The sequence below is a fragment of the Phyllostomus discolor genome, chromosome 1 (assembly GCF_004126475.2).
Source record: "Phyllostomus discolor isolate MPI-MPIP mPhyDis1 chromosome 1, mPhyDis1.pri.v3, whole genome shotgun sequence".
Taxonomy (NCBI): Eukaryota; Metazoa; Chordata; class Mammalia; order Chiroptera; family Phyllostomidae; genus Phyllostomus; species Phyllostomus discolor.
Genome location: NC_040903.2, coordinates 173,454,603 through 173,467,683, shown reverse-complemented (window position 1 = coordinate 173,467,683; position 13,081 = coordinate 173,454,603). Strand labels below are relative to the sequence as shown.

General features: G+C 51.4%; 1 protein-coding gene across 5 annotated transcripts in view; it reads left to right on the top strand.

Moving 5' to 3' along the window:
- Window positions 1–13,081, top strand: part of DAPK2 (death associated protein kinase 2) — a 107,661-nt gene that overhangs the window by 88,583 nt on the left and 5,997 nt on the right. For 4 of the 5 annotated variants that reach the window (XM_036034521.1, XM_036034526.1, XM_036034523.1 and 1 more), the window contains 3 exons: window positions 2,804–2,956; window positions 3,974–4,019; window positions 5,376–7,786. In XM_036034521.1, coding sequence (XP_035890414.1) covers window positions 2,804–2,956; window positions 3,974–4,019; window positions 5,376–5,984 — 808 coding nt within the window. In that variant the 3' untranslated portion in view covers window positions 5,985–7,786. Of the gene's footprint in view, window positions 1–2,803; window positions 2,957–3,973; window positions 4,020–5,375; window positions 7,787–13,081 lie in introns of those variants that run through there. The other variant, XM_028508181.2, reaches the window with a different exon arrangement.

Below are 13,081 nucleotides of genomic sequence, written 5' to 3'. Positions count from 1 at the left end.
TTCCCCCTCCTTTCCCAGAGCTCACATTCCCCCGTCCACTCCTTTCTCCCCACAGTCTCTCTTTCCTGCCCCTGAAGTATTAAGTTGCTTAAGCAGAGATTTCCTGCACAGCTCTGTGTAGTAGATCTGACACTTTCCATCTTTGTGGCCTCGGGCAGATTCTTAACCTCTTTCCGGGTCTGTATTTTGATCATAAAAGTAGGAATCACAAACTTCCCTCCAGGGATGTGTTGTGAAGGTCAAATATGAGGGGGGAACCCCCAAAACTGGAATTTATTTCTAAAAAATTGTATATTTAGTGTTACATGTTTAAACTTCAGTCACCTTCAAAGTACTCTCCATTTGATGCAGTACACCTATCAAGACTTTTTCCCACTGCTCAGAACAGTTTTTGAACTTGTCGATTTTGATCCTTTTTAGTGCTTCTGCCATTTTTGTTTCACCTCTTTCACATCGGCAAAACATTTTCATTTGAGGACTTTTTTTATCCAAAGAAATTAAAAAAAAAAGTTGCTTGGGCAAGATCAGGTCTATAGGGAGGATGGGGCACAGGGCCATGCTGTTTTTGGTTCAAAAACTGCTGAATGCCTAGTGCCGCATGGGCAGGAACACTCATAAATCATGCATCATGAAATGGTCTAAAAAATTAACTGAAGCCAAATGCAGCCTCTCACAACAATACCAGCTGATACACTGATACAGACGTGTTCCTAGAACACTCACCTAGCGGGGGAAGCCTGTACTACAAGGCACCCACCCTCAAGAAGTTAATTCCAGTTTTGGGGGGTCCCCCTCCTTGTGAGCTGACATGGGCAAATTTCTTAGCACTGCTCTGACCCACAGTACATGACTAACTAGTAGTGTTCCTTCCATCAGTGCTGCCCAACCGGTTTCCCCTCACAGCACACTTGGGAAATGCTATTTCTGTGGCACATTGGGTAAGAGTCAGCCCACAGCCAGACTCAACAGCTGAGGAGATCATTCTCTCATTGCCCTACAAACCAGTTTTCTGACTCTTCCAGAAGTACTTGGCCTGGAGCTCTGTCCGATGTGGGGGACCTCCTTGAGCTGCAGCAGAGGGTCTAAACCCTGGCTGCACATTAGACCTTTGAATACCAACCACGGTACAGGCTCCACCTGAGATCTATTAAATTAGAATCACTAGGGGTGAGATCTGGGCACCAATATATTTTAAAAGCCCCAGAAAAATTTGATGCAAAGACTGAGGATCCGATGCATTGCTCTAAAGTTTCATATCAAAGCCAGGATATTCAGACGCTGGCCCTTGAAACGTTGATGTCTGCAGAACTCTGGTTCCCATGGAAATGTTAAAGAATTCCAGTGTGTATAGGGCGCATAGTCGTCTCACAGCTAATTTGAATTCCATACAGTTTCTTGAGTGCCTGCTGCAAGGGCACTGTGCCAGGCACTTGGGATACTTACGTGATGGAGAGTCTGCCCTGCTTATCTGGAGCTCCGTGTGTTGGGGTGGGGTGAAGGACAGCACCAGAGAGCTAACCCTCACCCTGTGGGACCAAGGTCATGGTAGAGGTAGAACCATGCCTCAGTGAGACATGGATGGGAGAGGCAATGGCTGCTGGGGCTTTGGAAGGTTTAATGGGGCAGCAAGAAAGAGATTGACTGACTGATTGATTGACTGATTGATTTGAACTAGACTATACAGAAGGAGGTTAATTCTCCAGGTATAAAGGGACAGAAGGGCTGTCCTGCTAAGGAAGGGAATAGTTAGCATGCTGAGTGTGGTGAAACATACTGAGAATGTGGTAGGGACCAACCAACTTCTGATGCCGTCCATGCTCAGGAGTTTAGATGCGACCCTGTAGAGAATGGGGAGTCATGGAAGGGTCTTCGTGTTCTAGCAATGACAATAATAATGGCCATCAGTCAATTCTGGAGCTTTAGCATGGACCAGGATTGCATGGAGCATTTTATATGTATTGACTCTTCACAACAATCACAGGAGGCAGAGACTTTAATTTGCTTCATTTTACAGATGAGGAAACTGCAGCTCAGGGAGGTTGAGTAACTTACCTAGGCTCACCCAGGTCACAGTCACAGAGCTAGGATTCCAACACAAGGACTGAAATATCAAATATTTTCCAATGCACTGTGCTAAGAAATGGCGGTGTGGGTGGGGATAGATGAGGTGAGGAAATGGAAGGAAAAGTCAGAGCGGCCCCCTATGTGTCCAGCTTGGATACATTTGTGAAGGGACATCATTAATCAAGGCAGGGCGCTCAAGTTTGGGCACAGTGACTTCTGGGACAATGCCACATCTAGGTAGATGCTTCCCATAGGCAACTGACAGTAGATTTGGGAATTACTATTTGAGTGACACCTCCTTGACAAACCCTGTGGGGGAACCTCACACCCGCTTCTGGTCCCTCATGGCCCATCTACTTCCACACCTGTCAGGCTTTGCTCACATTGCCCCCTCAGCCCAGGAGACCTCTCATCTCCTCCTCTGACTGCTGACAACCTCCTCATTCTTCAAGACACACTGATGCAAATGCCAACTCTCCCTGAAGCCTGCCCAGGGCCTCCCCTCCACCTTGTGTTCCCACAGTCCCTTGTCTGGCCTTCTGTTACATTCTGCTTGGTTCTGCTCTGTTTCTCTCCCCTCCTCTTTCGAGTCTCTGGAAGACATAGTTTCTTTTTGTCTAGTGCTCAGTAGGAGCTCCATACAGGTTATTGGGTTGGACTCAGTCAGGGTCCCCTGAGACCATCCTCCCCGCTTCCATCTACTCCCCTATAATCACCTACTCTCTCTCCGTGTGCTCAGCCTGAGTGGAGCATCCCCTTTTCTGGGAGACACGAAGCAGGAAACGCTGGCAAATATCACAGCAGTGAGTTACGACTTTGATGAGGAATTCTTCAGCCAGACCAGCGAGCTGGCCAAGGACTTCATTCGGAAGCTCCTGGTTAAAGAGACCCGGTAAGAGCGCAGAGGAAGGCATGGGCTTCTCAGGTACTGACCTGCTCCTGTTGCCTTTCCCCAAGACATGTTACTGTGTCCCCACTGTGTCACGGACTGTCATCTGCACCATTGGGGTCTAATCTGGACAGGTGCAGAGAAGTGCGGACTGGCATTCATCTTGTTTGCTCGAATCTTCCTGCTCTTTTTCCCTGCTGAAATGAAAATAAGTGTGTGTGTATGATGTGCGTGTGTCCGTGTGTGGGTGTGGAAGTCAGTCTAGGTTTCTCTAGGGCTCTTTACCTTGTGCAGTCTGTCCCAAGGGCACCTGGAACTAGGTTTGAAAAGGAAGCTAGCAGTTTTTGAGCCAGTTCAGGTGGGAGCTGGGGAGGTGAGCTCAGAGAGGCCAACGTGTGAGAGAACAGGACATGATGATCCCACCCCTTCTCCAGGACCAGGGTGAGCTCTGAGGCTGTGGGGTCACAGGAGATGGGCAGGGAATTTGGGGTGTCGGGTGCCCAGAGCTTGGCCTAGTTGGGGCAGGAATAAGGTCCACAGACTCTAGAAGGTCATGTCTTCTTGGTCCTACAGACTTCAGAGAGAGCCAGGGTGGGGTCCTCTCTAGCACAGGAGCCGGACGTCTCCATCTAGGGCAGCCCTAGGCAGGATCAAAGGGCAGAGCAGAGAAGAGATCTGGAAGACAGGCAGAGAAACAGAGACCGGAGATTTCACGATGGAAAGCTGGAAGCTCAGAGTTGCCCTTACGGTTGCCCTGTGGTACAGCGCTGGGCCCTTCCACTGTGGAACCACAGATGAGAATCATGTGATGTCTCTCTATAGAGGGGTCCACCTGGACCATTTTCTCTGGGGTGCAGAGAATTCAGCCAGCTCCTTGTCCATTTCCACATCCCCCATGATTCTGGTTTGAGGGCAGTGATCGAAGAATGGCAAACGCAGGTCTGAGAACAGTAAGAGTGAAGCCCTTTGCTCTTAGCTTCAGTCCTCTTGATTCATCGCAGTTTCTCATCCTCATTGCAGGAAACGGCTCACAATCCAAGAGGCTCTCAGACACCCCTGGATCACGGTAAGAGCACAGTGGTGAGTTCCAGTAAGCAGGAAGTCTCTGCTTTGTCATCAGGGCTGGCTGGGGTGGCCGGATGCAAAGGACCCCCAGAACGGCCTTGGCTTGAAATGCTAACCCATAGGCCTAATGAAAGCTGGTTGGGAGCTCCGAAGGTTCTGGGCTCTTTCAAGTAGGTTTATAGGTTTAAGTTTATATTTCATGGGTTTAGGTGACTTACGACATACAACCCTCACAAACCTCAGTTGTGACCCTTTTTCCTTGGGGCCATCTTACAAAGTGTTCTTTGTCAGATGCTATGTCACTGTCGTTCTCAAAGCAGAGATCAGGGCTCCCCAGTTGTAGAGAGAGACCGATGACAATGAAAAATCTCAGCTTTGTCACCGGGGCTCCTTATGACTTTTGGAGCTCTGAGCAAAGGATGACACTTAAAGCAGCTACCTGGCTTCCTCGGGCACCGCAAGCCCTCAGGGACTGGGGCTGAGAGGGGGGCCTGGTGGTGAGAGAGACAGCCGCTCTCTCAGGGCAAGTCCGTTCCCTCTGGGGAGGGCAGGGGCACAAAGGTGACTCCCTGCCTAACCTGCTTTATAATTGCGCTTCCAGCTGCTGGTGTACCCGAAGGTCTTGCGGTCTAGTCACAGTAAAGTGCCATGAAAAGCCCTTTGGGAGGGTGGGAATCTGGAGATGGGGGCTCTGACCCTACTAGTTTTGTTAACCGAGCAGATGTGCACTCCAGGGACCTAGCCAGACTTGCCACTCACTTTAACTGTTAGATGAGAGAGCTGGCGAGGGTGATCTGAGGGTGCAGATGAGAAGGGATAGAGGCATTTGGAAGGTGGAAAGTGGGGAGGGCTCGCATGCTCTAGAAAGACCAGGTTCCTCTGTTTGTTGAAGGGTGGAGAAGGCCAAGGGCCCCCCAGGTTTGGGCTGAGCTCAGGGCTAAGAGCTAGTGAGTCTCTTATGCTGCCTCCCTGCTCAGCCTGCCGCGTGTTGCCAAGCACAGGGAGCCGACTGCCTTGTCAGCCATGGCCTTGTATGTTCCTGCCCTCGAGTGGATGCCCGCAGAGTCCTGCTGCAGCCTGCTTGTCTGCGCGAGCGCCCCTAAATGCTATGCATGTGAAGACCCTCTAATGGCCATGGACCACCCTGCCCTGGAGTGAGCATGCAGGCAGCACCCTTGAACTTCTTGACCTCGCTTACGGTCTGTAGGGGTGCTCATCCTACCGGGGGCCTCCACATGGCCTGACGCATGCAGTGAATGCCAAAGAGGCTGCTCGTGTGCCTTCTGCCTCCACCTCCAGCTGCCCTTTGGAGCAGGTGTCAAATTAACCCTGGCTCTTCTGTCTAAACACCCATCAGTCCAAAGGAGAAGACAGAGCCCCAGAACAGCGGAAGACAGAGCCCACTCAGCTGAAGACCAAGCGCCTGAGAGAGTACACCCTCAAGTGCCACTCGAGCATGCCTCCCAACAACACCTATGTCAACTTTGAGCGTTTTGCTCACGTGGTAGAGGACGTGGCTTGGGTGGACCAGGGATGCCATGCCCTGGCAGGAGCCCATGACACCATCCAGGACGATGTGGAGGCCCTGGTCTCCATCTTCAATGAGAAGGAAGCTTGGTACCGAGAGGAGAACGAGAGTGCCCGGCACGACCTGTCCCAGCTCAGGTATGAGTTCCGCAAAGTGGAGTCCCTGAAGAAGCTCCTGAGAGAAGACATCCAGACCACAGCATCCGGCCTCGGGAGCGTGGCCAGGAAGTTGGACCACCTGCAGGTGCAGTTTGAAGCTCTGAGGCAGGAGCTCTCAGCAGACCTACAGTGGATCCAGGAACTGGTGGGCAGCTGCCAGCCGGAGAGTGGCAGCACAGACGGCCTGGGCTCTGTGTTCTGCTGGGACACCAGTGAGCCCCTAGCAGAGCCGAGTGACAGGTCAGGAAGCAAAGAAGTCTTGGCTGGCTTGAAGCTCTGAGCATAGGAGTCTCATCAGCAATGCCCCCTGGATGGCTTGCAGAAGCGTGTTTCCAATCCCCCTGCTGGGCATCAGCTAGAATTATCCTGCAGGGATGTATGTCTGTAGCGTGCATAGCCTTCCACCCCCTTCACAGAATCCAGAATCACAGATGTGCTAGCGAGTTACTCATTCTGCACCTCCTCTCACCCACCTGGTTTTCTGGGAGGAGGGCTATCAGGGCAGCCAAGCTGATAAAACAATTGAGAATAAATACCCTTCAATGTATCTTTCTCCAGAGGGAGGACAGCTGGCCCTGGGGAGGTGCTTGATAACTGATTTGTGATCATGGATTTGTGCACACTTCACTTCCCACCTATATGCCTTAGAGACTGCAGATCTTGGGTAATACTGAGTTAGCCATGGGTAACAGTTCATCAGCTTGGTGCTTTCCTGCTTCAGAAGGAGGAATTTAAAATGCACAGAGAAAATGTTACTTTTCATTTGCATTGACATCACTTACCAGGCACTTACATCTTTATGTCTTTGATCCTTAAAAGACCTTTGTGAGACAGGAAGGTGGGCGGCATTATTGTTGCTGTTACTATTATTTTCATGTAACTGATGAGGAAATTGACTCAGAGGGGGAACATGATCTACTCAGGGTCATTCATAGCTAGTTGATATACACAAAACAAACTCAGGATGCCTGACTGTAAAATGAGGGATATGGGAAGAAACTGTGAGGCTTTGCTGTAAATATTCACCTTAATATTGAAGCTCAGATCCCAGAGGTAAAATAAGCACCTTCACGTGCTCTTCTGGGTGGAATGCCTCATCCCTTCACCGATTGTCTGGAGAAGTACGTCCTGGAGGGCGTGGCTCATGCTTCCTGTCAGGCCTGTGTCTGTCTGAGCATCTGCCCTCAGAGCAGGAGGAAAGGGGCAGCATCTCAGCCTTCTCTGGCTTTCCCTTCTCTGGCCGAGGGCCTCAACCTTGTGCTGGGAATGAATACCAAAGGGGACTTGGTAAGAGAAAGTTCCTCTCTTACGTGCTTAAGTCATTGGGCCCTGAAAGCTCTGAGGAACTCTGTGAGAGATTTTGAAGAGGGTGGACGTTGAGACTGGGAAGCGCAAAGTTCAGTGGTCCCTTCTTGACCCCAAGCTCTGAGCACACCTCCCTGAGGACTGTAGGATCTTATCTCCCTTTTCCTGGAGCATGGGCCCAGGGCTGTGCTGGAGGCTTGGGGGTGGGGAAGCAGATGTATCATTTCAAAGTGTCTTAACAGACTCACAAAACACCCTTGTCAGAGAGGTAGGGGGACTTTCATTCCCAACTGGAAGGTGAGGAAGCAGAGAGGATGAGATTTGCCCAATGGCATAACAGTGGCAAAAGTGGAGGTCTCCTTGTAAGTCTGGTGCCCTTTCTGCTTCTCCTAACTGCCCCAGGCTCCAGGAGTTCACTGTCTGCTTCAGAGGCAGGTTTTACTCAGACTCACCCATCCATCCATTCACAAATAATTTCTGAGCACCTACCGTCAGGCACTCGGCTTGGCACTGGGGATACAGAGTTAGGAGGAAATGGGCATATTGTGTGCCTTAACAAGGTTTGCAGTCCAGTGAAGGATTCCAACACTAATCAAGAACATTCGAGAAATGCAGGACTGCAGCTGGGACATATGCTGTGAAAGAGACACATGCGGCACTGCAGGAGCCTGCAGCGGGGGTCTGCACTAGTCAGGGAAGTTGTCTGTGAGGTGGGGACCCTGGAGCCGAGAGCAGCGAGGCAAACTGGGGAGAAAGAACTGTTTGCTACAGAGCCGTCATGCCTGGGCCCTGGGGTGGGAGGGGAATGGGAGCCCGAAATGACACAGATAGAAAGCAAGTGAACTGGAGGGGAGAGAATAAGAGTACTGTGTGGATGTGGCTGCAAAGGATGCAGGGCCAGCAAGAACCATATTAAGAGCTCTGCCTTCATCCCCAGAGTCACGGGGAGCCGTGATGGGTGCCCAGATAGGCAAGGCCCGACGTGTGGGGGTGTGGGGGTGGAAATGGCCAGTGAGCAGCTCAGATGGGAAGTGGTTTAGGACAAGCCAGGCAATTCTGATCCCATGAAACCATTTCTTCAGAATCTCACCTCCTTTTCTATTCACATGTTGGATCATTTCAGATGTGATATATAATATTTGTAACAGAAACTTTTTTCATCAAATATAAGAAACCATATTTTCATCTAATATAAGACACATCATTATTTTATGCATCAAAAATAAGAAAGATAAAAAGCCCACGATGGGAAGTCCAATAGGAGACCCCCACACGCAAGCTGGAGCCCCGTCAGAGGCAGGGGAAGTGCCAAAGTGCCGAGAGGAAGAAGTGAGGGAACGTGTGCGTGTCCTCACCTCGACACTAGGTGGCGGGATGGAAAATCCTCCCCTGAGAATGGGGGCTTCTGCCCGTGGTCCTCATGCTTTCTGAGTTTGCACAATCAGTGTGACCCAAAAAAACCTCAAGACTGTGCAAACTCAGATTGTGACCCAAAGGAACTGCAGTCTGAGGCTGGGCGGCCCCGGAGGGCTGGCAGAAGCAGCATGAACCCCTGCCTCCACCTCAGACCAGCAGTTACGAAATGATGCCATTGATTGGGAGAAAAGTCCAGAAATGTGCACCTTGGAGTCAATGGAAGATGGCAAGCTGTCCCTATGCCCTGCCTGAGAGAATTGGGACAAATGGCCCATCTGCAGTCTCTCCAAGAACTAACCTGCCCTGTCCCAGGACGTGATGTACTCATTTGGCATAGGCCACTGTAAATAGTAAAGGTCCTTTGGCCGTGTCAACAGACCTTGACCTCACACAGCCAAGTTTCCTATGGAAAGGAAGTGCCCGATTGAGCAACTCAGGGGAAACTTCCCTGTGAACGTCCAAATGAAATGTGGTACAGGAGTAAGATGTCGATGATGACTTGAGTTAGGGAGGCTGGAAAGAGGGAGGGGAAGTGGTTATGTTAGAATCTTGGTGGCAGCCATGCATGCTCCATGCTGGGAGGTCCTCAGAGGCGAGCCACCAGCCACCCGTATTTTACAGCATTTTACAGGACAGGGCTTGTCTGAGGTCACCTGGCAAGTAAGAACCACAGGAGGTTTCCCTCACCATGCGGGAAGTGTCCTCCTTACGTTCCAGTCCAGTCACTGGTAAGGATTTGTCATTTAGACATTTCATAAACAGATCCTTTTCTATACTAAGAGCTTCCAAAGACAAATCGAGGTGAACTGAGGAATGCCCCCAAGTCTTTTGAGGAAATCAGAGAAGACTGTGATCTTCCTCTGTCACCTGTCCAGTCCAACCCGTATCACCCTTTGGCAACAGAACCCACGCTGGAGGGGAACCCAAGGAGGCCCTGCCAGGGGGCCTGCTGGACTTCTCCCCACACTCCCACAGCTGGACCTTTAACAGCGGGGCCAAGGGCAGGGCGGGGCTGATGGTCCTGAGTATCGGTACTGAGTATTTGGTCCCTGGCACTGGTACTTGGAGAGAGGGGGGCCTGGGGGCACCGCTCTGTGGGCAGACCCACCTGCTGCTGGATTTTTCATTCACCAGGCGGTTAATGAATTCACCAGTGCATCCCCCTGCACTGTTGGGGAGGCAAGGCTGAGTGCGTTTTATTTTCCTGAGTAACAGTTCCCAGGGAAAATGGAGAGTCAGTTCTTGGGGAGGGCGGCCGGCCGCCTGTCCCCGCTCCGAAGCAGAGGCACGTGGCACATGATTACTCCGCTGGCACTGGGAAGGGCAGTTACCAGTGATTCTGCAGGTGCAGGCGGCAGACAGGGAAGGGGTGGGGTGGACTAATAATGACAGGAGAAGCCAGCGTCAGTCCAAGTCTCCTCCCCGCACCCCCTCCCCCAACAGGTCAGTATGAACATGTGGCTCCCCACCCCACCCCATCTCTCGGTGCAGTCGGATCATGACGGAGGCAGCCTTGTGCCCCCGTACCATCCCTGCTGCAAATGCCCGTGGGAGTGAAGGGACTTTTCTCCTTTGTCCGTGAACCTCTCGGCCTGTGGAGAAGACTGCCTGGAGGGGAGCCCCAGCGGTGCGTGCGCTGGAGGAGCCGGGGCAGCCAGTTCAGTTGAACCAACACTGACCGTGCTCTGGCTCTGGAGAAGGGTGACAGATGAGGATAAGACAACTCCTGAATAAAAGACTCTGTGTCTGGGCCCAGCGGGGACCTAGCCACCTGAGAGCTGGGAGAGGCCGTGGGGAGTGGTAAAACGGGTACCCACTATTCCAGAAAACGGGAGAGAGAGGAATCCTGAGTGAGAGGAGTTAAGAGGGGAGGCCCAGGGCAGAAACATGCTCAACACATGCCCCCCCACCCCGCCCACCCCAAACTGTAGCAGGCGGAGAAGCTGCCAGGTAGAATTTGGAGGGATGGGGGTAAACCCAGACTGGGGCCAGGGACATGGGTTGTGACATAGAGATTAAAGAGAAGGAGACAACAGAGATTAGAAGGGGAGAGTTTTTTTTGTTATGGGAAATTTTCAAAACTTGCACAGAAGTGTCGAGAATGGTACAGAGAATTCCATGTGCCTGTTACCAGCTTCAAGAGTTAAGCAAGCTGTGGCCAGTCATCTCTCATGCATCTCCACCACTACTTTTTCTGGAGTATTTTAAAGCAAATTCAGACTTATTTAACTCATAAATTCTTCAGCTAGCATCTCTGATAAGAGTTTTTCCTTTCAACATTACCACGGCGCCACTATCACACCTGACAAAGCCAGGAATAATCCCTTAATATCATCTGGATACACATTCCGTACCCGCTCGTCCCCACTTTTCTCAAGGATGTTCTGTTACAGTTGGTTTGTTCAAATCAGGGTCCAAACAGAGGCCACTCGAGGCATTTGGTTGTTGTGTCTCTCAGGTCTCCTGTCTTCTGTAACAGTACAGCAGGGGCAGCCTTTGAAGCTTTTCTTGGGGACGAGAAATGGCCCAGAAGCCTGACTGCCCTGGAGCGTGGACTAAAAGTGAGAGTGTGTCCATGCTGAGACCTAACTCAGAGGAGTGAGACCAGGCCAAGCAGGGAAAAGGGCACTCCTCCCTCTTTCCATTGACTTGTTTGGTGTAGGGACAACCTGCAGGGACACATCCTTTGTGTGGCTCCCCCCTCCCATTTATAAGGAGGCAGAGGCTCAGGTATCTGTAAGCATCCTGAGCTCCTTTCAGCAGGTGAGGTGAAGCCAGCAGGGTCCGGCTTCAGCCAGCAAAACAGCCAGTAAGAGGGAGAAGTGGAGGGGCCACCGACAGAGAGACTCCACTGAAGGAGACTGGGGAGGAGAGGGGCTAGAGTGACAGCCCCAGTAGGAGAGAGATGAAGGCGCTCAGGTGTCCCTGGCTTTCAGTGGAGGATGGGGCTGGAGAAATGGCACAGATGGTTTGAAAAGTTGCAATCTGTTTGCAGTTTCTAGAGGAGGCCTGGTATTTAGAGAAAATCTTTTGGAGTGCCTCTTCTGAAAAGCCAGGGTGGCTGCTGCTTCGTCTCCCCGCTGCTGACCTAGCACATCCCGCTGGGCCTTTTCAAAGGCATTTGCATCTGCAAAACAAAACCTGACTTCAGCCACAGCATTTTGTCTTCTTGCCTCCCTGACATTTTTCTGATACACCGAACATGCTCCTAGGAGCCTGGCCAGAACTGCCCAGACTCTGGTGTCCTGAAGGACGACAGGCCAGAGAAGGGTGGGCAGTGTCTGTTTGCAGAGAGGTGGGGGTGGGGGTCAGGAGAAGGCAGAACGTAGCTCCATCCCCCTCACACTCCCGATTGAATCAAAAGTGTTAGTGCCACATTTCTTCTGAGAGCAGATTTCACTGCAGAATTTATGTCTCTCTGACTTTTAAGGGTCAGATGAGATCATCAGCAGTTGGTAAGCCCTCTGAGCAACCAAGGAGGCCCATCGGTTAGGAAAGGCCAGGCTGGTAGATTTATAGCCCGGATGGACTCCTCCTCAAGGCGCGTGCTGTTTTGTGTAGCATATAGACAGGACCCCAGAAGTAATGGTATCACCTCCTCTGAATGGCTTCTGGGAATGGTCCCACCTGATACCTATTTTAGTTGGGCCTCTCCGCTCAGTTGCTGGCACTCCTGTGACCAATTGGCAGATGGGATTCTCATTAACGGGACTCCCCTAGCCTGCATGTTGACCTTCCAGCCATGGGGCTTAGGCATCTCTTTCCTGGTAAGGGCGCCAATTAGTAAGTGGAGAAAGAGAGGTGCCTTTCCTCCCAGAGTCTACTGATCCTGCCTCATCAGACTCTCCAGGTGCAGTGCAGGTGTCTGCTGCAAGGGTTAGGCTCCAAGGCGAGTTGCAAACATTAGTGAAGTTAGAGGTAAAAATTTTTGGTAGGTAGGGGAGGCAAGAAGTCACCTTGGAAAGGAGACACTAGTTGCTGGGAGGTGCAGGGGAGGGAAGCTAACAAAAAAAAGTAAATAATTGCAGAATAAAATGACCTGCTGTGAAGAAATAGGGCACAGGCACAGTGAGTTGTGTGAAGCAGTTGAGGTGCTATTTTATATAGGACGGTCAAGGAAGGCCTCCCCGAGAAGGTGACATTTAAGCAAGGACCTGAACAAAGTGACAAAATGAATATATGAAGGAGCAAGGACAAAACCTTGAGACTTTGGATTCCTGGGCCAGCAAGCAGACCATTTTGATGGGAGCCACAGCAATAGAAAGGAGAGAGGGAGGAAATCAGATTGGAGAAGGAACCATATGGTACAGCCCCTGGGGATCTTGGTGAGCCTTTGAATTCTGTTAAGAGTGCCAGGAAGCTGTTGGGAAGGCTTTGATACCAGGACTAGGCAAGCTCGCCCTCTTTTGCAGCTCCCTTCCAGGTGAGGGCCAGCCCCAGGGCTGGGCTTGCAGGTGTGGCAGGGGAGGTGGGAGGCAGTTAAGGAAGGAGCTGGGAGAGCTTAGCCTGGTGGTCCATCCCTCAGTGCCCTTTTCTCGTCCCTCTCTGCCTTCCTCCTTTCTCTCCCTTCTCTCCTCCTGCACTCTTTGGTCCAAACCACAGTGCTCCAGTTTGGGAGTGTCTCGCCCTGCCTTTCTTGCCTTCCTTCACATGGCA